General features: G+C 41.0%; 1 protein-coding gene across 2 annotated transcripts in view; it reads right to left on the bottom strand.

Moving 5' to 3' along the window:
* The window catches only part of GAS6 (growth arrest specific 6), a 130,448-nt gene that overhangs the window by 84,053 nt on the left and 20,731 nt on the right, over nt 1-25,664 (bottom strand). For both annotated transcript variants that reach the window (XM_082246003.1, XM_082246004.1), the window contains exons 3-4: nt 12,400-12,424; nt 5,176-5,238 (exon numbers count right to left, since the gene is read on the bottom strand). In XM_082246003.1, the coding sequence (XP_082102129.1) occupies nt 5,176-5,238; nt 12,400-12,424 (88 nt within the window). The remainder of the gene's footprint in view (nt 1-5,175; nt 5,239-12,399; nt 12,425-25,664) is intronic.

The following is a 25,664-nucleotide window of genomic DNA, read 5'->3' as shown; positions in this document are numbered from 1 at the left end:
GGGGTCAGTGTATGTGGGAATGTAAGGGGTCTGTATAGGTGTCAGTGTAGGGGGTGTTAGTGTATGGGGGGGTCAGTGTATAGAAATGTAAGGGGGAGTCAGTGTAGGGGTCAGTGTATGGGGGGTCAGTATAGGTGTTAGTGTAGGGGTCAGTGTATGGGGGGGTCAGTGTAGGGGGGTCTGTATAGGTGTCAGTGTAGGGGGTGTTAGTGTATGGGGGGGTCAGTGTAGGGGTCAGTGTATGGGGGGTCAGTGTATGTGTCAGTGTAGTGGGGGTAAGTGAAGGGGGGGTCAGTGTAGGTGTCAGTGTATGGGGGGGGTAGGTCTGTGTAGTGGTCTAGTAGGTTTGTGTAGGGGGCGCAAATTACTTGCCTTGCCCCGGGTGCTGACAACCCACGCTACGCCACTGCCTGCGAGTGGCTGCAAATAGAAGTTGGAACCAGCAGACTCCCATTGCTTTTAATTTACGAATGTGGCCCAATAGTAAATATCAGAGAAAAGGGAAAGCATGTGGAAACTTCTAAAAAAATATGAGTAATATCTGAACATAAAGATATGGTTAAAACAGACTGGAGAAAACTTAATGGTGTTCTGTGTAATGCATAGTCCAAGGGGAGAGGAACAGAGAAAAGTGAAATGGAGGTGTTTGAGTCAAACAGCATTCAGAATTGGCTGGAATTGAGCCAGTCTGTTCAGTGGTAGACCACAGAGGTGGGTTTTAAGCAAGTTGTGGATGAATGTGTGAATCTTTTGGGAACCAAAAGGTAGTAGGTAAATGCGAGTTTAAAATGAAAGAACGGAATGAAATATTAGCCCTAACAAACTAGCCGGGGGAGCGAAAGGTATTTGGCTGTAATCAGTGTAACAGTAAATGTTACTTTAAGAAACAGATAGAAAAAAAAAGACATGTTTTGTTTTACCCATATTAATTTTAAGGAAGTGAAAGCACTCAAATGAGACAGCTGCTGGACATGAACAATAATAGAAAAACGAAACTTCATATACCCATTTAAGATATGTATACCAAATGTTGGGCACTACATATCTGTGTAAAAAAAAAATCAAGGCATTCCTTAATTCGCTTTCTATTTGCTACTCACTACTTAGGGGGATGAATCTTGTAAACACTGATTCTTGTCTGTGACATGGTAATAGAGGCTTGGGTTAAAACTGTTGATGGTATTTTGAATATGTTTTCGACGATAAAAATGAAAAAGATTACAGGTAACTGCTATTTTATTGACTGCTAGTGTATGCTCATGTGAAATTGTATTTAGCTACTTATCCTGTCAGATGTTACAGGTGTAATGCTGTAATTGTCCCAATAAAATGTAACTATAAAAAAAAAATCAAGGCAAGTACAGAATATCATTCAGTCCTTATTTAACCTGAAAGGGAATCTATAGTGTTTTTGTACTTATTTTCTTTTTTACAGCCAGAAATAAATATTTCAAAAAATGACTAATCCCACCCTCCTTCCTGCCCCTGAAATGAAATAGATACTGCTCTTTAGAAATAACAATTTTTAAAAGTATTAATAAAAAAAAAAACTATTTCCTTTTAAGCTAGCTTAAAATATCAAAGAAACTAGAACTTCTTAATAATAAAGTGTTTTTTGTTGGTATTATTGTAAAAGTACCAACATCTGTAAAAACGATCGAAAACCCATTCCAGAACAGGTTATAGAGTTACAAAGTTATAACAAACAAAGCTAAAGAAATGCCAAAGAAGAGGAAAAGAGTGGTGGGTATGACAGTAGGTGATATTGCAGGCGAGGAATGTAGAGGGTACGATGGCAGGCCGTATGTGCAGGGGAAAAGCGCGGAGGATATGGCAGCTAATGCTTGAACTCACAGTTGGTGGTTACTGATATTTCCATAATTTAACCCAAAGCCACTAAAAAATATCCATACAGGTGACTGACAGGGGAAGGGAAGTGTGCCACATAATGCATTGAATACCCATTCACAAAACTGATTTTGTAAACTAGCGTAATGGGGTTTACAGGTTTACATCATGGGCTGGTTTTACAGCAGAGGAACAGAGGTCGAAATCAGTGTCTGGGAACCAGGCCAGGTGAAATCTAGGCATATTAAAAGTGAGTCAATAGAATCAGGTTAAAATGGAAACACCAAACTTGAAGCAGACTATTAGCAGGTTACATTGTATCCTGGTGTTCATGAACAATGGAAGGAATATGGGACAGCTAACAGAAGAGGCATGGAAATTTACGTGGGTTTTAGGGACGTCAGAATATCTTGCATTTCTGTATCTCACTTTAGAATAGCATGCTACTTTGAATCGTCTCTATCGTGTGAGATATTGTACCTTTTCTATTGTACATTGCTCTGATGGATGCTTTGTTCTTTTATATAAATAAAGAATTTGAAAAAAAAAAAAAACAGGAGCGGCATCGGCACAAGGGACACATCCTACTGACTAAGTTATGCTGTGCTGATTTTTCTGTTCTTTAATTTTGGCTGCATTAAGGTTTCAAGAAGAAGGACGTCTACATTCAAAAGAGAGAAAACATCAATATGTTTAAAGTAAAAAAATATATAAAAATAAATGTAACAGGGTGTTTAGAAGAAAGACAGCCAAAAAAAAAAAAAAAAAAACAACAAATCGTACTGCAATCTTTGATAGATGCTAAACCTTAAAGCAGTATTTTAAATTTTTCGAGGACTCAAGAGGTCTTCTAGACTCCTGGGTCTTAACACTTGCTGTAGCCATTACAGAGAAAAAGCAGGTACAGGCAGTCCCTGGGTTACAAACATCCAACTTACAAATGGAGGGAAGTGAGGAGAAATCTACCCCTAGAAAGGGAAATTCACACCTGTAAGAGTTCTCATGGGAAAAAGGTGTCTCCACTGAAGCATTATCCCCAATCCTTGTTTCCACAACAACCCAAAATGTTCATTACAGTATTGTCATAGGGACAGAAAGTGAGGTGAAATCTTCTGAACAGGGGTACAGACAGCAAAACAAAATGGTACAGGGGTGTTAATCCTTTCCTATGCTATCCTATAAACTTAAAAATTATTCTTTTGGCTGAGGCTAAGCTTAAAAAAATGTACCTGTTCCGACTTACAAACATATTCGACTTAAGAACAAACCTACAAACCCTATCTTGTTTGTAACCTGGGGACCGCCTGTACTACTTTCTCTGTTGTATTTTTATTTTATATTTATGTAGCACCCTACAGGTAGGTGCTAGGCAAATGTATAGTGGGCCCTGTCTGCCTAACAGCAGGGCCATGATTTCTTTTTGCCAGGGTGTCATGGCTTCCAGGTGTGCCCGCTGAGAGGGGAGTCTCCCTACTGGTCCCTGTGAGAGGCTTCTCATAGCATGGTGGAGGAAACCCAATCAGGGGACACATTCAGATTTGTAACTACCCCAGAAGGCAGATTTCGCCCCAAGGGATTCTGGGAGTGGGTATAAGTTTGTGGGTAGTGCGTGACTGGGTGTCTTTGAGGGGAGCAGAGTCCCAGGAGGGAGAGAACAGCTGTCTCTCCTCCTGTCAGAGGAAGCGGATGTCTCGGGTGCTGCCTGAGAATCCAGAGAGTGCTGAGTTGAGCTGAGGGGGATCCGGAGTGCCGAGAACCAGCGGAGAGCGAGAGGGGTCCAGTCCCAGGAAAGCCTACACAGGTCGTGAGTACTGAGGATTGCCCCTGGGGGTCTGCCTGAAGTGTTAGAGGGGACCACTCCAGAGAAGGTTCTAGGATCCAGATATCAGCTAGCTGTAAAGGGGGTACCTGGGTTGAGGACCCTGAAGTGACAGAGGGGGTACCTAGTCAGGGGACCCTGAAGAGTTAAAGGGGGCACCTGCAGTTTGGGCCCTGAAGAGACAGTGTGCAGTGTCTTAGTTGAGAGTTGCAGCCATACAGGATTTCACAACAGTCTACCTCAAGCCAGTGCAAAGCTGGTGGAAGAAGTTAGTGATTTTGCAGTACAGCAGTGTTCGTAGCTCATTGTTCTACAGTCCTGGATCTTCTGGACTCAAGGTCGAGGATCTAGCACTTCTTTCAAGTTACAGTGTGTTCTGAGCGTCAGTGAGCGTTGGCTGGCGTCAAGACAGCTTTAACAGACATTTTTCTGAGAAAGTCCCAAGTTGTACTTAGTTGAGCCTAAAGGGGTATCCCATTCATTCCCTTCTCCCATCCCCTTGAATTACAATTAAACAACAAAACAAAGATGCCGGAGTCATCCATGTCTCAGTTCTTAAACCCAGGGTCGTAGCTCACATGGGCTGGAGAGGTAACCGGTAACAATAGCAGACCCACATCAGGCCCAATGCCTGAAAAACCTGCTTCAGTTGACATATTGAAACTATTCTGGCTTACTGTAATCACATAGTCAACTTCTGTGCCATTTTGCATTAAAGATCCTGTAAGGTTTCGCATTATATACGGTTTTATTTTGTCCATGATCAATGCAGCTGCAGCACAACTTTCAGTTTATGATATTGTAAACGCCAGTGAACAGAATACCAACCTGAATACAGCGCTGGGACAGGTCATATGAAACACAGAAGTACTGCTCATAGGGTTTGATGAATCCTGATATGAATTCATGTTTAGGAAGTGTTCTCAGTTTACTGAATGCAGCAGAAATCCCCATTTATTTCAAGCCAGCTAATATTCAATCTGTATCATGCTAGTGAAAAGCTGGCCCCATGTAAGGTTAAGTCATGTGCAGTCAACAAGTGCAGATTGGAAGGCCTTATCTTGCAGCTGTGTAGTGAGTTTCGGGAAAAGGAGGAAGGAACTGGTTATTCAGTATGGAATTTCAGAAATTTGCTGATTGAGCTTTTACAACTGCAATACCAAGCTGATTCCAATATCAACAAAATATATCACACAAGTGAGGGCTTACTTGTTAAATACATTTTGAATAAAGTGTCAGTGACTTGCCAGTCCTCAGTTATAAACACTGTGCTCATTGGAGATGCTTCCGTTTCACATTAAAACACGAGTATGTCATTGTTTTGTGAAGAACAGATAAGCTAGACAAAAATATTGGTGGAACATTAGTATATATCTGCAATCCATTTCTAATGTGAAAACATGAAAATTCTGCATCCAAAAAGAAAAAAAAAAACACAGAATTCACATAACAGACATCTATTGGGCTAAATAAAGTTGTAAAAAAAGAAGTCACAAAGGACTACTTACTATGTATGCAGGTAGAGAGACCAGGGTATTTTCTTTCTGGAAACCAGTACCTACGAATGCATTCTAGAGAAGAGAGGATATGCATTAAAGTTACAAATATTACCTGCAATTTTAAAACATCCTTGAGTCAAATAGCCCATCTCAATCCAATTTTGTTTTTCAGTGGGAAGAGCAGAATTGCTGTCTATTCTTTTCTGATACATTCCCATTGGGCAGATTTTCCCTAATTTTCGGTCTCTGGGGTAAGTAGAGCAGGAAGTAATGGAAAATATCTCTAAAGAAGACAGAAACCACAATATTTTTAGTGGGGAAAGGTGAGAGCTTCTGTCAAATTCTTTTTGCTATCTTTGTCATTCTGCCCCATTCACCGCATTTGTTTTTTCACAGCGAGAAAGAGTGGAGGGGAGGGACTTGCCCAGTCAAATACAGCAATACAAATCTGACACCTGTTCAAAATCCTCCCCACTCTAAGGCTCCGTTCACATCTAGGCGTTAAGGGGCGTTTTTGGGGCGTTTTTCTGCTCTAGGATCAGCTCTCAAAACGCCCAACAAGACAAATCCTATTCATTTCAATGGCCCCTGTTCACATCTGAGCGTTTTGACGCTGTATACAAAACGCCCAACGCTCAAAAAAGTACATGAGCTTCTTTTTGGGCAGATTACAGGCGTTTTCCATTGATCTCTATTCAATCTAAAAACGCCTGCACAAAAATCGCGGTAAAAATCGCGGTAAATCGCGGTAAAAACCGCCGCAAAAATCGTGGTAAAATCGCGGTAAAAACGCGCGAAAAACGCTACGCTCAGGTGTGAATGTAGCCTAAAAAAAAAAAAGAAGGAGTGGAGCAAAATATGTTCAAATAAGTATCTAACAAAAGTGAGTATACCCCTCACATTTTTGTAAATATTTTATTATATCTTTTCATGTAATAACACTGAGAAATTACACTTTCTTGTTTGGGCCTTCTCAGACTGCTTCCAACAACGTGTCTGAGTTCACCTTTCTACTTTCCTTTTCTTCTTCCCTTTCTAGACTCCGTCTTTTCTAACTCCCATCTACTTTCTTTCTGGTTCTTCCTTTCTCGCTCCCCTTTCTTCTTACTCTTACAGATGCCTGTGGGGTCAGTCTCAGGACTTGGACCACCCCCTCTTCCGCCCCCCCCCCTCCCCAATTTTTTTCATTTTACATTAAGTACTCTCCAATATCATCTTGATTACTTGAAGGTTTTCAATGACGGGTGTTCTGTTTGTGTCCCTTTTTGGATTCCTTTATAATACCGGACCATTCTACAGCCCCTGCGTGGGCGATTTAAATACTTACTTTTGATCTTTTATGTTGTGTCATAAAACCAATAAATACATTGAAACAGAAGAAATTACACTTTGCGACAATATAAAGTAGCGAGTGTACAGCTTGTATAACAGTGTAAATTTGCTGTGCCCTCAAAATAAGGCAATACACAGCCACAAAAGTGAGTACACCCCAAAGGTAAAATGTCCAAATTGGGCCCAATTAGCCATTTTTCCTCCCCAGTGCCATGTGACTCGTTAGTGTTCCAAGGTCTCAGGTGTGTTAAATTTGGTGTTATTGCTCTCTCTCTCATACTGGTCACTGGAAGTTCAACATGGCACCTCATGGCAAAGAACTCTCTGAGGATCTGAAAAAAAGAATTGTTGCTCTACATAAAGATGGGCTAGGCTATAGGAAGATAGCCTAGGCGATTGGACGATTGCCAAGACCCTGAAACAGCTGCAGCATGGTGGCCAAGACCATACAGTGGTTTAACAGGACAGGTTCCACTTCGAACAGGCCTCGCCATGGTCGACCAAAGAAGTTGAGTGCACGTGCTCAGCGTCATATCTAGAGGTTGTCTTTGGGAAATAGACGTACGAGTGCTGCCAGTATTGCTGCAGGGGTTGAAGGGGTGGGGGGGTCAGTCTGTCAATGCTCAGACCATACGCCGCACACTGCATCAAATTGGTCTGAATGGCTTTCGTCCCAGAAGGAAGCCTCTTCTAAAGATGATGCACAAGAAAGCCTGCAAACAGTTTGCTGCAGACAACCAGACTAAGGACATGGATTACTGGAACCATGTCCTGTGGTCTGATGAGACCAAGATAAACGTATTTGGTTCAGATGGTGTCAAGGGTGTGTGGCGGCAACCAGGTGAGGAGTACAAAGACAAGTGTGTCTTGCCTACAGTCAAGCACGGTGGTGGGAGTGTCAGGGACTGGGGCTGCATGAGTGTTACCGGCACTAGGGAGCTACAGTTCATTGAGGGAACCATAAATGCCAACATGTACTGTGACATACTGAAGCAGAACAGGATCCCCTCCCTTCGGAGACTGGACAGCAGGGCAGAATTCCAACATAATGACCCCAGATACACCTCCAAGATGACCGCTGCCTGCTAAAGAAGCTGAGGGTAAAGGTGATGGACTGGTCAAGCATGTCTCTAGACCTAAACCCTATTGAGCATCTGTGGGGCATCCTCAAATTGAAGGTGGAGGAGCGCAAGGTCTAACATCCACTAGCTCCGTGATGTCATCATGGAGGAGTGGAAGAGGACTCCAGTGGCAACCTGTGAAGCTCTGGTGAATTCCATGCCCAAGAGGGTTAAGGGAGTGCTGGAAATAATGGTGGCCACACAAAATATTCACACTTTGGGCCCAATTTGGACAGTTTCACTTAGGGGTGTACTCACTTTTGTTGCCAGAGGTTTAGTCATTAATGGCTGTGTTGAGTTATTTTGAGGAGAAAATTTACACTGTTATACAAGCTGTACACTCACTACTTTACATTGTAGTAAGGTGTCATTTCTTCAGTGTTGTCACATGAAAAGATATAATAAAATATTTTAAAAAATGTGAGGGGTGTACTCACTTTTGGGAGATACTGTATATGTATGGAATCGGGTTATATAACGAACCAAAAAAAGTGGTCACTTTACCCCCCTGATACAGAGAATGCCTTGTACTTCACTGAAGAAAATACAAGATATTCTATGAATAGTGGCAGTGCCAAGCAAGTGACCCCCTGTGGACAAGCCAAGTTGGATTAATCTAAGAATGCAATAAATATAATTTGTGAAGTTCAATTTTAATAACTGTTGGAAGCAAGTTCCATTAAAATTTGGGAAAATACAACAATAGGCTCTGCACTGCTCTCTGAAATAATGTGTCAACAATAAATTTGTATCCAAGAAAATATGTCAGAAAGTATTACATTTCGATAAAAGTTGCCACATTTTTTTCCTTCGACATGGTGATTTAGCAAAAAATTGCTACTTCATTATCACACTAAATTGCAGAATTTTAATTTAGAATTAAATCACAAAATGGGCATATTTTGTGTATTGACTATGCAAAAAAACAGTAACCTGCATAGTTAATATTTTCACTGATTCAACCAAAGTTAAAGCAGACCTTCACTTAAAAGTGAAAGTACAGCTAACCTGCCTCTCCCCCTCCTCCTCGAACATATTTGAAAGTTTTTTTTTGATAGGTACTTGATCCAACGTCCGTAATTCTCGCCTAGGCAAAAATTATGAAAGTTTTGCCACCCCTGTCCACAACCTCCTACAACAACATTGCTTGTCCCAGGAGGCTGTGGGACCAATCTGACAGCGCAGCACAAATTTACACACATGCGCAGTCGGGAGCCAGCTGTTAAACAACAGGAAATGACAACCGGGTAACAAAGCCAAGGTATGATGCTGAGAATCCGAACATCAGTGAAGAACTGGCCCGGTTGAAGACCACACTGGTCTCCTGGGATGGTGAGGGTGTTTCTTAAAAGTCAGCAGCTACAGTATTTGTAATTCTGACTTCATTTTCTTTTTTTGCAAATGGTTGTAATTCCTCTTTAATTATAATCTAAACTTGCTGTAATTCCTCTTTAAATATAAGCTAAACAGCCAATAAGATAACATTTTGTACGCAAACACCACACATTCTATTGTCACAATATTGTCTAAATAAAGTCTGATAGATGAGAGATGTAGAAAGCAGACTTGAGGGGAAAAAAAAGTAACTTTTAAGGGTCAGTGGGTGCTGGAGAAAATATTGCATACCAGAGATAAGCGACCTGAAGCACAAAAACTGACATTTGAATTATTTCGCTGAATTCTGCGGATTCCAAAACAATTTACTTATGTTTTAGAAGATTGTTGCCAATTGTACTCAGGCTGCAATAACATCTGCTAGTAAAAGTGAATGCCTAATAGGAAATTATCTTTTAAGCATTGATATAGTATAATGTCTTATTGGGCTAAGTCACAGACTTGCAGACTGCTTCTTGCTTGAAATAATGTCTCAATGATTTAGGTTCAGGTAATATTTTTTCCTATCAGAGAAACATAAATGTCGCAGCATACATCTTCTGTTGCAACCTAATCTCAGGAGCACAACAATAGTTTGCTAAAGTGTCTGCTGTGGACATAAAGGGTAACCATTCCTTTCAGTGTGCTTTCTCAAACTCCCTTCTGGTCCCTCTCCACAGGGAGTTTTTAGATACACAGTACTGTGCAAAAGCTTTAGGCAGGTGTGAAGAAATGATGCATTGTAAAGAAAGAATGCTTTCATAAATATATAATAATTATCATCAATTTACAAAATTCGAAGTAAAAGAACAGAAGAAAAATCAAAATGAAATCAATAATTTGGTGACTACATTTGGGCTTCAAACCAGCATCAATCCGGGCAGCACAGTGGTTCGCACTTCTGCTTAATAGCAATTGGGTCGTTGGTTTGAATCCCAACAACAGCACTACCTGCATAGAGTTTTTATTTTCTCCCTGTGCTTGCGTGGGTTTCTTCCGTGTACTCCGGTTTTCTCCCACACTTCAAAGACATGCTGGTAGGTTATTTGGCGCCAGTCTAAATTGGCCCTAGTATGCATTAATGTGAGTTCGGAGCTTTAGATTTGTTTATGGAAAGCACAGCGGAAATTGACAGCGCTATATAAGAACCTGTAATAACAATTATTCTTCTAGGTACACTTGCACACCGTTTTTGAAGGAATTTCGGCAGATAGGTTGTTTAAAACATCTTGGAGAATTAACCACAGATCTGTGGATGTAGGCTGCCTTAAATCCTTCTGTTTCTTCACATAATCCCAGAGAGACTTCATGATGTTGAGATCAGGGCCCTGCGGGGGTTACCCATCACTTCCAGGACTACTCGTTCTTTCTGCTGAAGATGGTTTTTAATGACATTGGCTGTATGTTTGGGGTCATTTTCCTGCTGCAGAATACATTTGGAGCAAATCATACCCCTCCCCTGATGGTATGGCATGATGGATAAGTATCTGCCTGTATTCCTCAGCATTAAGGACACCACTGATCAGGCAATGCTGAAGACAGATGCAGTAGCGGGCAAAGGAAACCAAATACAGCAGATGAAAGACACATTTTTATTTATTTATTTATTTCAGGTTCTTATATAGCGCTGTCAATTTACGCAGCGCTTTACATATACATTGTACATTCACATCTGTCCCTGCCTTTAAGGAGCTTACAACCTAAGGTCCCTAACTCACATTCATACATACATAGTAGGGCCAATTTTATACAGGATTTAATTAACCTACCAGCATGTCTTTGGACACATCATGCTTATTTCCCTTCAACAATCGGAAGATGTCCAGCAGGACCATCCGCACACAACTGGCAGAAACCAGTGGGACCCAGATACATACATCTACTTTACGGAGAGGTTTGGCCAGAAGTAGTCTTCATGGAAGAATTGCAGCCAATAAGCCATACATCCGATGTGGAAACAAGGCTAAGCGACTCAACTACATAACTGGGTTGCAGAAAAATGGCAGGAAGGGCTCTGGACCGAGGAGTCAAAATTTGGCTGTAGCAGTAGGCAGTTTGTTTGCCGAAGGGCTAGAGAGCATTACAAAAATAAGTGTCTGCAGGCAACAGTGAAGCATGGTGGAAGTTTCTTGCAAGTTTGGGGCTGCATTTTTGCAAACAGAATTGGAAATTTGGTGTCCTCAATGCTGAGAATTAGAGGCAGATGCTTATCCTTTATAGTATACCATCAGGGAGGCATGCGATTAGCCACAAATTTATTCTGCAGCGGGACAAAAAACCCAAACATACAGCCGTGGTCATGAAGAACGATCACCTGTGTAAAGAACAAGGAGTCCTGGAACTGATGACTTAGCCCCCACAGAGCCCTGATCTCAACATCATTGAGTCGGTCTGGGATTACATGAAAAGACAGAAGGATTTGAAGCAGCCTACAGCTACAGAAGTTCTGTTCAATTACCTTCCATTTTGTAAATAGATAAAAATAAACTATTAGCACTTCTATTTCTAAAAGCATTGTTAATTTACAGCATTTTTCACACCTGCCTAAAATGTGTGCACAGTACTGTAGTTCATCACCTTTCCTGACAGGCTAACACTACATGGCATGTTCAGGGCAAGGACAGTGTTTTGGTCACTGTCACAAAGTTTCCAAAATTGCTTTGTTGGTGAATGGATGTGCTGAGCTAAATGTGGAGATGGATGCCTTAGAAAGTAATGCCATGTTCATGACCATTCTGTTCTTTATTACAAATTATTGATGCAGTTTATTCACTGCCCAGCTTCCAGTCTAACTGGAAAAAAAAAGAGCAATGACATACTGATAAATGGATCCCTATTTTCCTCCCTTCCGAAGCAAACTTTTTTTTTTGCCATGTACCATTGGGGAAATTTCCCTTCCCTTCCTGTCCAATAGATTCAACAGAAAGTTAGAGGAAATCTCCCAACATGAGGGTATTTCCCTGTTAGACAGCTGACCCTAGAACAGGTAGCAAGGTTTACCCTCACCTCATGATCTAGGTTCAACTCTAAAATATTACATTCCCCCTCACTTTCTTTTGGGACTATGGATACCCGTACAAATCGAGGGGTGGCTCTCTCCAATGGGGACATGAATAGCAATAAAAATCTAAACAGAAAAACAAAATTGTTGAGAGATACATTTGAAACTGATCACTCTATGAAACCAGTCACACTCCTGGCACTTTTCTGCCAAAGTCATTGGGGAAGCCAATATAAACTCAGATTCGTATTTAAAAGCAGTAAATAATCATTTTTGAATAAATGTAAAGATAATAAATTAAATAAAGAGAATGTCTTTATTTGCCTGGAATAACTTTTTAATGTATATTTAAATACCATCAATGTAAAAGATAATAATCACAACGTTAACTACCAGGGAACTTACCTAAATATCTCGGGTAAAAATACTCCTGTGAAAAAAAATATGATATGGTAAGATAGGAGAAGGTGCTAAAACAAGAAAATGATATAAACTAAACAAAAGCCGTATGGTTTTATGATTGAATATATACATAGATTATATACATATATTATATATATATATATATATATATATATATATATATATATATATATATATATATATACATACACACATACACCCACACATACCGTACATTATATATATATATATATATATATATATATATATATCACACACACACACACACACATACATATATACTATATCAGGTGTTCAGACAGACAGGTATCCAGCACTTTTCACGAGCCTCCCATCAATGACATCTGCGGTAGAAGAGTTCTATTTAATCACCACCTCATTTTAGTATCCGTTCTAAAATGTTTTTTGGGGTTTTTTTTTTTTTTAATTTCTTGAAATTAAAGGGGTTGTTAAGGCAGTGCTCCCAATCACTGCCAGCCCCTCTGCTAGGATAACATGTAGTATACAGTATCTCACAAAAGCGAGTACATCCCTCACATTTTTGTAAATATTTTATTATATCTTTTAATGTGACACCACTGAAGAAATTAGTGAATAGTTGAGAATATAGTAAGTGTACAGCTTGTACAACAGTGTAAATTTGCTGTCCCCTCAAAATAACAACACAGCCATTAATGTCTAAACCTCTGGCAACAAAAATGAGTACACCCCTAAGTGGAAATGTCCAACTTGGGCCCAATTAACCATTTTCCCTACCTGATGTCATGTGACTTGTTAGTGTTACAAGGTCTCAGGTGTGAATGGGGAGCAGGTGTGTTAAATTTGGTGTTATCGCTCTCACTCTCTCATACTGGACGCTGGAAGTTCAACATAGCACCTCACATTGTTGTAAATATTTTATTCTATCTTTTCATGTGACAACACTGTAGAAATTACACTTTGCTACAATGTAAAGTAGTGAGTATACAGCTTGTATAACAGTGTAAATTTGCTGTCCCCTCAAAATAACTCAGCACACAGCCATTAATGTCTAAACCTCTGGCAACAAAAGTGAGTATACCCCTAAGTGCAAATGTCCAAATTGGGCCCAAATTGTGAATATTTTCTGTGGCCACCATTATTTTCCAGAACTGCCTTATCCCTCTTGGGCAAGGAGTTCACCAGAGCTTCACAGGTTGCCACTGGAGTCCTCTTCCACTCCTCCATGGTGACATCATGGAGTTAGTGGATGTTAGAGACCTTGCGCTCCTCCACCTTCCGTTTGAGGATTCCCCACAGATGCTTAAAAGAGTTTAGGTCTGGAGACATGCTTGGAGACATGCTTGGCCAGTCCATCATGTTTACCCTCAGCTTCTTTAGCAAGGCAGTGGTCTATCTGGAGGTGTGTTTGGGGTCGTTATGTTGGAATACTGCCCTGCGACCCAGTCTCCGAAGGGAGGGGATCATGCTCTGCTTCAGTATGTCACAGTATATGTTAGCATTCATGGTTCCCTCAATGAACTGTAGCTCCCCAGTGCGGGCAACACTCATGCAGCCTCAGACCATGACACTCCCACCACCATGCTTGACTGTAGACAAGACACACTGGTCTTTGTACTCCTCACGTGGTTGCCGCCACACACGCTTGGCACCATCTGAACCAAATAAGTTTATCTCTTCAGACCACACGACATGGTTCCAGTCATGCATGTCCTTAGTCTGCTTGTCTTCAGCAAACTGTTTGCGGGCTTTCTTGTGCAGCATCTTTAGAAGACAACAGCCATGCAGACCAATTTGATGCAGTGTGCGGCGTATGGTCTAAGCACTGATAGGCTAACCCCCCCCACCCCATTAACCTCTGCAGCAATGCTGGCAGCACTCCTATGTCTATTTCCCAAAGACAACCTCTGGATATGACGCAAAGCACGTGCACTCAAGTTCTTTTGGGTGTACTCACATTTGTTGCCAGCGGTTTAGACATTAATGGCTGTGTGTTGAGTTATTTTGAGGGGACAGCAAATTTACACTGTTATACAAGCTGTACACTCACTACTTTACAATGTAGCAAAGTGTAATTTCTTCAGTGTGGTCACATGAAAAGATATAATAAAATATTTACAAAAATGTGAGGGGTGTACTCACTTTTGTGAGATACTGTATAAAGATTATCTGGTAAAAGAATGAAATGCTTAAGATTCTATATTATACATACACACACACACAGTAAATGTTGACATTCAAACTTTTACTTCCGGCAAGTCTTCTGGGGTATACATATTACAATTACAGGGGAGTAATATTTAACCAACTGTGAATGTTTGATGAATATCACATGCCTATTAAATACACTCACGGACACTTTTTTTGGTACATCTTTTTAATTGCTTGGTATTACAAATTGCTAATCAGCCAATCACATGGCAGCAACACAATGCATTTAGACCTGGTGAGGACGGCTTGGTGAAGTACAAATAGAGGATCAGAATGGGGAAGGAAGGGAATTTAAGTGACTTTGAACGTGGCATGGTTGTTGTTGCCAGACGGACTGGACATTTCAAAAACTTCTGATCTACAGGGATTTTTGCGCACAACCACCTCTAGAGAATGGTTCAAAAAAAGAAAATATCCAGTGAGAGGCAGCTGTGTGGACAAAAATGCCATGTTGATGTCAGAGGAGAATGAGCAGACTGGTTTGAGATGAAAGAAAAGGCAACATTATCTCAAATAACCACTCGTTACAACCACGGTATACAGAATACCATTTCTAATTGCACAAAACATGAAATCTTGAAGCAGATGGCCTACAGGAGCAGAAGACCACACTGGGTGCCACTCCTGTCAGCTAAGAACAGAAAAAGGAGGCTACAATTTTCACAGGCAAACCACAGGCACACCAAAATTGGACAATAAAAGGTAGGAAAAATGTTGCCTGCTCTGATGAGTCTCGATTTCAGCTGCGACATTCTGATGGTAGGGTGGAATTTGGTGTAAACAACATGAAAGCATGGTTTAATCTTGCCTTGTATCAACAATTCAGGCTGGTGCTGGTGTTATGGTGTAGGGGATATTTTCTCAGGCACACTTTGGCCCCCTTAGTACCAATTCAGCATTGTTTAAACACCACGGCCCACCTGAATATTATTACTAAATAATAAATATTGCTGCGCCAAGTGAATTATTTAAAATAGTAAATAAATATGCATGTAAAACTCATAATAAGAAAGCAACCTAATGCTTATATACATAAAACATACACCAATCCAAGTGTTAAAAAATCCAGTGATAAATAAAGTCCCAGTGGTGTAAAACTTCATATAATAAGTGAATAAAATCAAATAACGAGATAAATCTTCATCTGTGATCTAAACAGTGTAGAAAGTGCTCCACGCTTCAATCAAGTGCTCCCGGTGATTAGTGCGGAATTAAATATTGAATATTATTGCTGACCATGTCCATCCCTTTATGGCTACAATGTACCCATCTTCTGATGGCTCCTTCCAGCAGGATAATGCACCATGTCACAAAGGTCAAATCATCTGCATTGTCCTGTTTCCTGAACAGGACTATGAGTTCACTGTACTCCAATGTTCTGCACATTAACCAGATCTGAAACTAAAAGAGAACCTTTGGGATGTGGTGGAAAAGGAAATTCGCATCATGGTTGTGCGGCCGACAAATTTTCAGCAACTGTGTGATGCTATCATGTCATTCTGGACCAAAATCTCTGAGGAATGTTTCCAACACCTTGTTGAATCTATGCCACAAAGAATTAAGGCAGTTCTGAAGGCAAAAGTGGGTATATCCCGGTACTAGCAAGGTTTAACTAATACAGTGGCTGATGAGTGGAAGTCCATTAGTACACCAGTTTACCAGTATAGTGTAAACAAATTAATAGGCAATAATATGGTTACTCTAAGTTCTTTTTATTCGAACAGACGTGGTCTATTGCCAATGCTCTCTATCATATGTCAATATGGGGCAGTCAGGGGAGACGCAGAAGCAAAAGCAGCCTTTAAAATTTTTTATTTTTTTTATTACAGGTATTTAAAATTGATAATAGAAAATGACATTTTGTGGGAACTGCATTACCTGGGTAATAACATGGTACAAAGGAAAAAATACACAAAGATCTAAGGTGACATATGAGATATATTAACCTCCCTAGCGGTATTACCGAGTGTGGCTCGGGGTTAAATTTCAGTGCCAAAAACAGTAACCCCCGAGCCACACTCGGGGTACCGCCAGGGAGATCGCTGGATCCTGTAAGAGAGGGTACTCCCCTTGTCCCAGGGATCCAGCGATGTATCCCGGCAGTGTGCGGCGGCCCGGATCTTCCTCCAGATGCTCTGTGCCCCGGCTTCCGTCTCCTGCGACGTGACGCTCGCAGGGGGGTGGAACCGGCGTCAAATTCAAACAGTAAAACACACCAAACACTGATACATTACAAAATAAAATTCTAATTATTTTGCCCCCCAGTGCCCTTTCCTGCAGTTTTACTGTACTTTTTATATATATATATATATATATATATACAAATATTTTTATATATTTTTTAAAAAAAATATTTTTATATATAAATATATACACACACACATATACATACATACATACATACACACACACACACACATACTTTAACTTATTTATTATATTATAATTTATGATTTTGTGTTTCAAAATTTATCATACCCGAGATGTTATAAAGAAGAACGCACAGTAAAAAAAAGAAAATCATATGTAAATAGTTGGTTTGGGCTGCTCATTCTAAAGAATTACATGCAAAATAATGGTACCGCTTTCAGCACCAAAAATCGGAAAGAATCATACTGCCAGGGAGGTTAAAGAACTACTAAACTTGTTTTATAATTAATAAATAATTGTACAGAAGCCTCATTTGCAAAATTTTTGTATGACCCTTCTGGGAACGCTGGCTTTAGGACATATATAGGAATGAACAATTATTACTCAAAAGAAGCAGCAGAAATCAGACCTAAGGGGATAAATCCTAAAAATTGGATTAAGGAAGACCAGAGCGAATTTGAACATTTTCATAATGTGATAATAAAATCAGCCCACCAGAGTGCCAGAATACTCCCTAAACAAATGCCAATCAGCAGCTCCTCCTAAAAGGGGAGTCTAGGACAGGTAATCCAGGGACTGATCATCAGTGTCCTGATTACAGTACAGTAAAAAAACAGTGCCCACAATCAGTGCCCACAATCACTGCCCACAATCAGTGCCCATAGTGCTGCCAGTCAGTGCCCATCAGCGCCTGCTCATCTGTGCTGCCCATTAGTGCCCGTCAGTGCCGCCCGTCATTGCCACCTCTCAGTGCCCATCAGTGCGGCATATTAGTACCTCATCAGTGCCACCTCATCAGTGCACATCAATGCAGCCTATCAGTGCCGCATCATCAGTGCACATCAGTGAAGGAGAAAAATTACTTATTTTCAAAATTTACTGACAGAAAAGAAGAAAAACTTTTTTTTTTTTTTCAAAATTTCTGTCTTTTTTCTTTTAGTAAGAAATAAAAAACCCAGTGGTGATTAAATACCTCTAAAAGAAAGCTCTATTTGTGTGAAAAAAAATTATAAAAATTTCATATGGGTACAGTGTAGCATGACTGGGCAATTGTCATTCAAAGTGTTACAGCGCTGAAAACTGAATATTGGCTTGGGCAGGAAGGGGGTGAAAGGGCCCTGTATTAAAGTGCTTAAGCTGACCAACTGCATAAAAGTAATCCCTCTACTGGACAGTCCTACACTGCCTTGCCACTGCAAATGCTACGGTGGACACCATGCACAGGCCAGTGACCAGATCTGAACTGAGTCGGTCTCCCCCACCTTGGGTCTTTATGCCCCATGTTGGCATGGTGTCCACCATCTCATTTGTAGTGGCAAGGCAGTGTAGGCCAGGCCAGAAGAGGGATTACTTTGATGCAGTTGATCAGCTTAAACATGTATTGCAATATATGTGAACTAAATCTCCCTGTTTTTCATTGCATAGTTTGCTGGAAAGGATGTAGCAGTGTGCAGAGGGTCCATCCAGAATTTGAATGAACGCGGCTTATGGCACGTTTTTCCAGCTGCTTTTTTTCCTGCCAGGAACAAAGGTGTTCAGAGGAGCTGGGCAAATAGTCAGTGTGCATGAGGCCTTAGAGTGTTACTAAACCCTGCATTGACTATATCTGGTAAACATAAACCGTTAAATACCTTTTCTCATCAGCAGTATATAGCAGTCTTGTAAGTTCTATCAGTGCCAGGTTAAAGCTTGTAGAAGGAGTTTTCATATATTGCACTGGCTGTCCTATTAAGATGCAGGACCCCTGACCCTCTGTCTGGACTGTGCTGATTGGCCCTGTGCTGATCGCATGCACGTTCCCAAGAAAAAAAAAAAAAAACTGTAGCAAAACACACACTAAACTGAGCATGTGCAGCCTGACTCCAGTAGCTCTGTCTCCTCTGGACATGTTATGGGGACAATGCAAGAAAAGGAAGATCTGTGCATAAAGGATCAAACAGCCTTTTTACACAATGCAGAGGATAAGCCCCTTATGTTCCACAGTGAGTATAACAAGCATGCTTTACTGCATATACAGACTGATTTTACTGTTGTGGGTTTAGTAATACTTTAAGGGCAGTTTCTATGACTACCTGGTGAATTAATGGTGGCAAACACATTAGCAAACCATGTATATCAGCACATTTTCATAAGATTTGTTCTGATGCTTCACATGGATCCCAATAAGAGTTCAAATAGTAGGCAGTTTATTATTAAACATAACATCATAATATTTTGTCATGTTAGATTAAAGAGTGTACATAAAGTTCTTAGAAATGGGTTTCTAAAAATAAACCTGAGGCATTGAAAGGCCAAAATTAACAATAATAACCCTATTTAGGCAGAGGCGACCCAGTGGATAAGTCAACAAATTGTTCACTGAAGTTAATCTGTTTACTTAGAATAATTATCTTTTTCAAAGCATTTAACTAGTGAATCAAAATAGGTCTGCAGCTTGGTAAAACCTCAGGTACAGGTATCGACATCACATTTACAAGCCTAGATACAAATGATTCAAGTATCAGCAAAAAATATCCATTCCTCGCGATAGCTCTAGACCAGTGATGGCGAACCTTGGCACCCCAGATATTTTGGAACTACATTTCCCATGATGCTCATGCACTTTGCAGTGTAGATGAGCATTATAGGAAATGTAGTTCCAAAACATCTGGGGTGCCAAGGTTCACCATCACTGGTCTAGACAGATGCAGATATTTGCACCTCCAACAGGTACAGTGTTGGCAGGATGAAAAAGACTGCAGATCATTGGGGGAACAAAAATGTTGTCAAAACAACCAACATTTTGCCAATTTTGATTGGTGTATACAATATTTATCTTCGCATTATGTAAGAGACTGTTGTTGGTCTAACCATTTCTGAAAGATCAACAGGCATGTAATGCCCATTGAAATCTTTACACTTGCCCTTATTCAGCAAGATTACTGTGGATAGGTCAAGGATGCCTCCCTTTCCGACAAATGCTGCTCGCCATACAATTACATCCTGAATGCTTTCTACAGTACAGCTATTGGCACTCACTTACTACAAAAGATCAAAAAAGAAATAGATATAGTCAACATATTACATAGAACCTTTTCACACATTAACTTATTGAAAGGTAATGTCATTTTAAATTTCACGTATAAGCAGAGCACAAAGAGCTTGTGTATAATTGTACAATTGTTTTGAATGATGGCTGTGAAGAAATACAGGACTCCAATGGCCTTCTGTTCCCCAACACTCACATAAGCTGCCCTTTGTCTAAGACCTTTCACAAAGGAAGCAGATGAATTAGAAGTGGTAGCTTGAGCTGGCAGACCAGCTATCCCATCTGACAGCAGAGATCTCATAGCGCCTTCCCTTTAAATTGCAGGATTAGGCCAACTCAGAACATTAGACCTAAAAGCTGCTGGACATTGGAGAAAACATCTGTGAGACATAAACTGAACTGTTAGTATCAATATCTCAAAGGGCCAATTAGTGCCCTTAGTATGTAAAAGCCAATAACGAGGCTGTCCAAGATCAATATGTGAAAGACCGGCCCTGTGTGAGAGCCATGACTGGCACATTGTCTGTAGACAGAAGAGAGTAGTGTGCAGACTGAGGCTTACAAAGAATAACTAGATTTTGTGCAGCTGCTACTCAGCAAGACAGAAACCAGTAAGGTTAGATGGTTAGTTTGAATATATACTGTATATGGTCTTGGTACCACAATTTAGTCCAACATATGCGTTTGCTGAAATGTTTTTAGCCTGGAATTAATTTTCTGCACCAATGACTGACTTCTAATGGACAGCTCTCTGCAGTAAATCTGTGCTTTACTTTTTGTCATGCAATCAATTACTTCACCCTGACAGGGGCAATATAGATCCATTCTTAATTATACTGGACACAATTATCTTGTCCATCAATATGACTTTGCTGCCTCAGATCTGTTGTTGAAAAAAAAAAAAAAAAAATCACAATACCGTCAGCATAATATACTCTTCCGAATATCAGCAGAATGATGCTTTTCATTTTATATGTGTGACAAAGACCTGAACACTTTATAATTAATCAAAATAATATAATTTCATTCTTTTTTTAGAGGGGAATTCTGTGGAAGAATGATCTAACCTTTACATTAATTTTTACTGTGCCAGAAAAATATTTTTCTTTCCAAAGTTTTATCAAATATAAAGTGAGACAGCTCACAGTATGTACTATTCCAGAAGAAAAGCAGCAACTTTCTCAACTTTGTTACATATCAAACTCAAGGACATCTGTATATATCTGCATCTTTTATTTCTAGATAGGAAATGGACTTGCTTTGTAGTTACTGTGCATGGAATTTTATGTTCTCCGTTATTAGTGTAGGCTCTTCCTATATGCTCCAACTTTTTCCCTAAGTAATAAACATAATACACAAAAATAAAAACCATTTTAAATATATTGTACCAATTTATTAAAAATAAGCGCATCTTCAACAAAATCCTCTCCTCCCCCTCAGCACGCCTTTGCATATTAAACTGATACAATGCTACTTGCCTATTTGTTCATAACAAATTCTGGAGAGAACAGCAATTTAAAATTCTCCATGGAGCTTACATCCCATGCCTCAAGTGGTCATCAGATCCGGCTCATCTCTTATGTTCACTATGTGGTCAAGAACAACCATCCCTGCTACACAAACTTTGGTCCTGTACAAAAATTTCAATTTTTTTGGGACAAAATTCTCCACTACATCTCATACTCCCTAGGTTTTACGTTTCCCAAACACAAGTATGCTCTCCTGTTCGGGGACTTACAATCCACATTACCATACCTGCCTAAGCCTCAAAAGAAACTCCTGCTCTACCACATGCCTTTGCTCTTGAACTGCCTGATGATTGCCAGGAGAGCCATTCTAAAACAATGGACAGCGACAAATCCTCCCACCCTCATGCATGTCACTTGTGAATTAAATACTTAACTAAGAAGGGACTTTGTGTTGTGGACCTTTCCCAAAACAGGCCATCTTACCCAGCATCATTCCTTAGTTAGTGGAACACTTTTTTAGGCATTCCTGGATCTTTCTCTTAGGGCTGATGCCACGACAACATCATAACGTGCCCCCCCTATGGGTTTCCGATCACAGTCTGAACGTTTATCTAACTACCAATAGGTCTAAATGGTATTATTCTCCTAGATTGTTTTGACTCACGCTCATACTTATTTTCAAGCTCAACCAGCTATGTGTTTGTTGTTATGTTATTTTGTTAGTGACAATGTTTGCATCAGTAATCCAGGCATCTCGTTCCCTCCCTCCTCTCCCCCCTACCTTATTATTTTCACCCACTCCTGTTCATGCCCACCCCTCTCTCTGCCCACCCCACCCCTACCATTCTACCCCCCCTCAGCACAGCCAAATTTCTTGATCTCACATTATAAACTTTGTGCCATGCTTTACCCTGTTCCTGAAGTTTGACACCCACTTTGTTGTTTATACAGGATTAATGCAATGTTTTCTCCTTTTTATTTAATATTGAACTGTACCATTTTCTACGACTGTGTTTCTTGCATGTCAAACTTCAAACAACTTCAATGTTGTTAAAAAAATTAAAAAATAAGCGCATCAAACCCAAATGACACAGTGGGTTTCATTTACTAAAGGCAAATAGGGTTTTCATTTTGCAATTTAAGTTGTGTTTTGCAAGGGAATTAGCTAAGTGAATTGTGAAATTTCGCTTTGCAAAGCAGATACAATCATGTGGAAGAAGAATTAAAAAAAAAAAAAAACCCACACAGCATTTTTGCTAGCACATATCTGGATGATGGAAGTCAGCAAAGCTTCATCTCATTCACTAGGGCTTCGTCTACAGATTGTGGGCAGAATCGCCGGGCGACAATCGTGGCAGAATCACGGGACGTGCCCATGCAATTCCCGTCACTTCCAATGGCACCCCAAACACGGCGTGATTTTGCCTATTTTGTCGCCGACAAATCGCGGTAAAATCACGCAAACAGAATCGCGAGACGCCTGTCGCCTAAAAGAAGTACAAGAACTTCTTTTGGGCGACAGCGGTCCGGTGATTCTGTTTGCGCGATTTTACCACGATTCGTCGGGCGACAATCGCAGCAAAATTGTGCCAGATTTGGGGTGTCATTGGAAGTGACAGGAATTACACGGGCGTTCCTTGATTTGCCATAATTCGGGATTGCCAAATGCGTGCCAATAGCGAACGAAGCCTCAGCTATGGGGAAAATTCCCTATCAAAGTGAACAGTCTATTTGCCTTTAGTAAATCAACCCACTGTATCAAATAATGTGTATGGTGATTGCTTCCGTTTTTATCTACTTACCTTTCCTTACTTAGGGTGGAACATGTAACATGTTCCAGCTCCTGCCACTAGTTCCCCTGATCACCCCTCCCCCCCCCCCCCCCCCCCGTGACAGCAGGCGGGAGATCTTCTCCCAGCACCCGCTGTCACAATTTAAAATCAGCATGACATTAATTCACAGCGATCTGTGAATAAAAACCAGGAGTTTTTCATTAAGTTTTTGAGTTTTTGATACGTTCTCATACTTCACGTGGCAGAGACTGCTTCTTAAACACAAAACCCTGCCAAAAATGCACATACATACAGATTTCATGTGCTTTCGCTGAAGGCTATGGGACCAAAAATGCATTATGTTGCAACAAAAGAAGCACCTTTTCAAAAACGCAGCACATTGTATTGATATGAACAAGCACCATACAGCAGAATGTGATTTCCATAGGAGTGCAAGGCAGCAGGCTGGAAGAGTGGGATTAGTTTATGAACTAATTTGTTGCAAAATTTTTTATGTAGAAAAACCCCCGAAATACCCATAATGACCCTTAAGGGTCAGTTAATTAAAAAAATAAATAAATAAATAAATAAGCTATGTATATAAGTGTCATAGGAAAAAAAAAAAAGTGTTACAAGTTTGACAATCTAACTGCGCCAAGCTATGAACTCAGGCAGAAGCAGCTAGTCAGTACCTATGCGTCACACAAATTCAGTCTCTGGCCACAAATATGAACAGGAAACAGATGGGAAGGACTTGTCCATTAGAGAACAGAGGGAGTCCACGCCACTTGTAGGCAAGCATTTCAGGATATGCATTATGATCACCGAGGAGCCAGCAGCAAGAGCGAGGGAGATCCACTCTCAAATTTACATTAGGTGTGCTTTATGTGAACTATCAGATGAAGAATGAAATTAAGAACCCAAAGCATTAATAAGCCCAAGAAGAAGAAAAAAAAATATGTTGCAGCTTACTAGACCTTAGTTATTTGGGGGTATTTTTTAGCAAGTACAGAAAATATGAGTTGATCTTGCAAAAAAAGCAGATGCCGTGGCTCCCACCCTCCATCCAGCACTGTTTTGCCTCTCTCTCCACTCTGTGCTTTTAGGAAGAGTGGCAGAGGCTGGGGGAAGCATCGGCATAGCCCTGATCTTGATCTACCTACTAGCTTCCCACGATCTAAGAGTTGCTGACCTCGGTTATAGAGAGATTGTCAAATGAACACCTTCTTGCTGGTGGTGTGTTAATTTTAGCACATTCGATGTCATATTTGCAGAGATGTATAGTAACTAAATAGAACTACTTCACTACTGTACTTAAGTACCGAAAGGTGGTATCTGTACTTTCCTAGATGCGGCCAGCCCGAAGCCTCGATCCTCTCCCTCGGCGCCGGCATCACTGCTGTGGGCACCCGGCTGTGACAGTTTGCGGCTTCACAGCCGGGTACGCACTGCGCATGCGCGAGTTGCGCTACGCGCCGTGATTGGCCGGCAATCTTCTGGGACCTTTGACATGTCCCAGAAGATTGCAGGGAGGGAGGGGGAGAGGAGAACTTCCGCTCAGGGCGCCGCGGCGCTCTGAGCGGAAGTGGGAGCGGGTACCTGTCAAAACTAGGTACCCGCTCCCCCCCCCCCCCAAAAAATGACATGCCAAATGTGGCATGTCAGGGGGTTAGGACCACCTAAAGCGGAAGTTCCACTTTTGGGTGGAACTCCGCTTTAACTTTGCAAGTTAACCAGCAGATGATTAGTTGCTAGGCAGTCCTAGCAACCAATCAGCTTGCTAACATGAAAGTTAACTTTAGTAGCTTCCGCCCTCTATCTGGCACTGTGGTGCCTCTCACACCGCTGTGAGGTACAGCTGGTGTAAGGCAGGAGAGAGCTACCTACACACGGCTGTGTAATGTGAATGGGGCACATGTCACTACTTGTGGGGGATAGAGAACCTTTCTTGGGGGGGGGGGGGAAACAGCTATAGAGGGGCAGAGGACACTATGGGGGGGGGGATGGCAAAGGACAGTGCTATGCAGTGGGGGGGGGCAGAGGACCCTACTGTGGAGGGTGGTGTACAGAGGACAGTGCTATGCAGGGGGGCGGAAGACACTACTGAGGGGGGAGGCAGAGAACACTACAGTGGAGGAGCAGAGTATATTATTGGGTGGGGGGGGGGGGGTGTGATGTGAAAGGAAGGAGAGAAGATTACTGTGAAGGGGGGCAGAGGACACCACTGTGGGAGAAGTGTGGTTTGAAGTGGGATAGAAGACACTACTGTGTTCTTCATGTGGTCTTTTTTATTGGGGACTTCATTTTATTTTTTTAAAAAGGGCAGCAACAATGCCCATCCCACCCCCTCTCCCTGGGGATCTTTGATTTCCTCCATGTTGTCCAGGTAGATCTCAACCTCTGAAAGGTTGCCTACCC

The sequence above is a fragment of the Pelophylax lessonae genome, assembly GCF_965119305.1.
Source record: "Pelophylax lessonae genome assembly, chromosome: 2".
Classification (NCBI taxonomy): Eukaryota; Metazoa; Chordata; class Amphibia; order Anura; family Ranidae; genus Pelophylax; species Pelophylax lessonae.
Note: the sequence above shows the minus strand (reverse complement) of the source record. Positions and strands in the feature narration are given on the sequence as shown.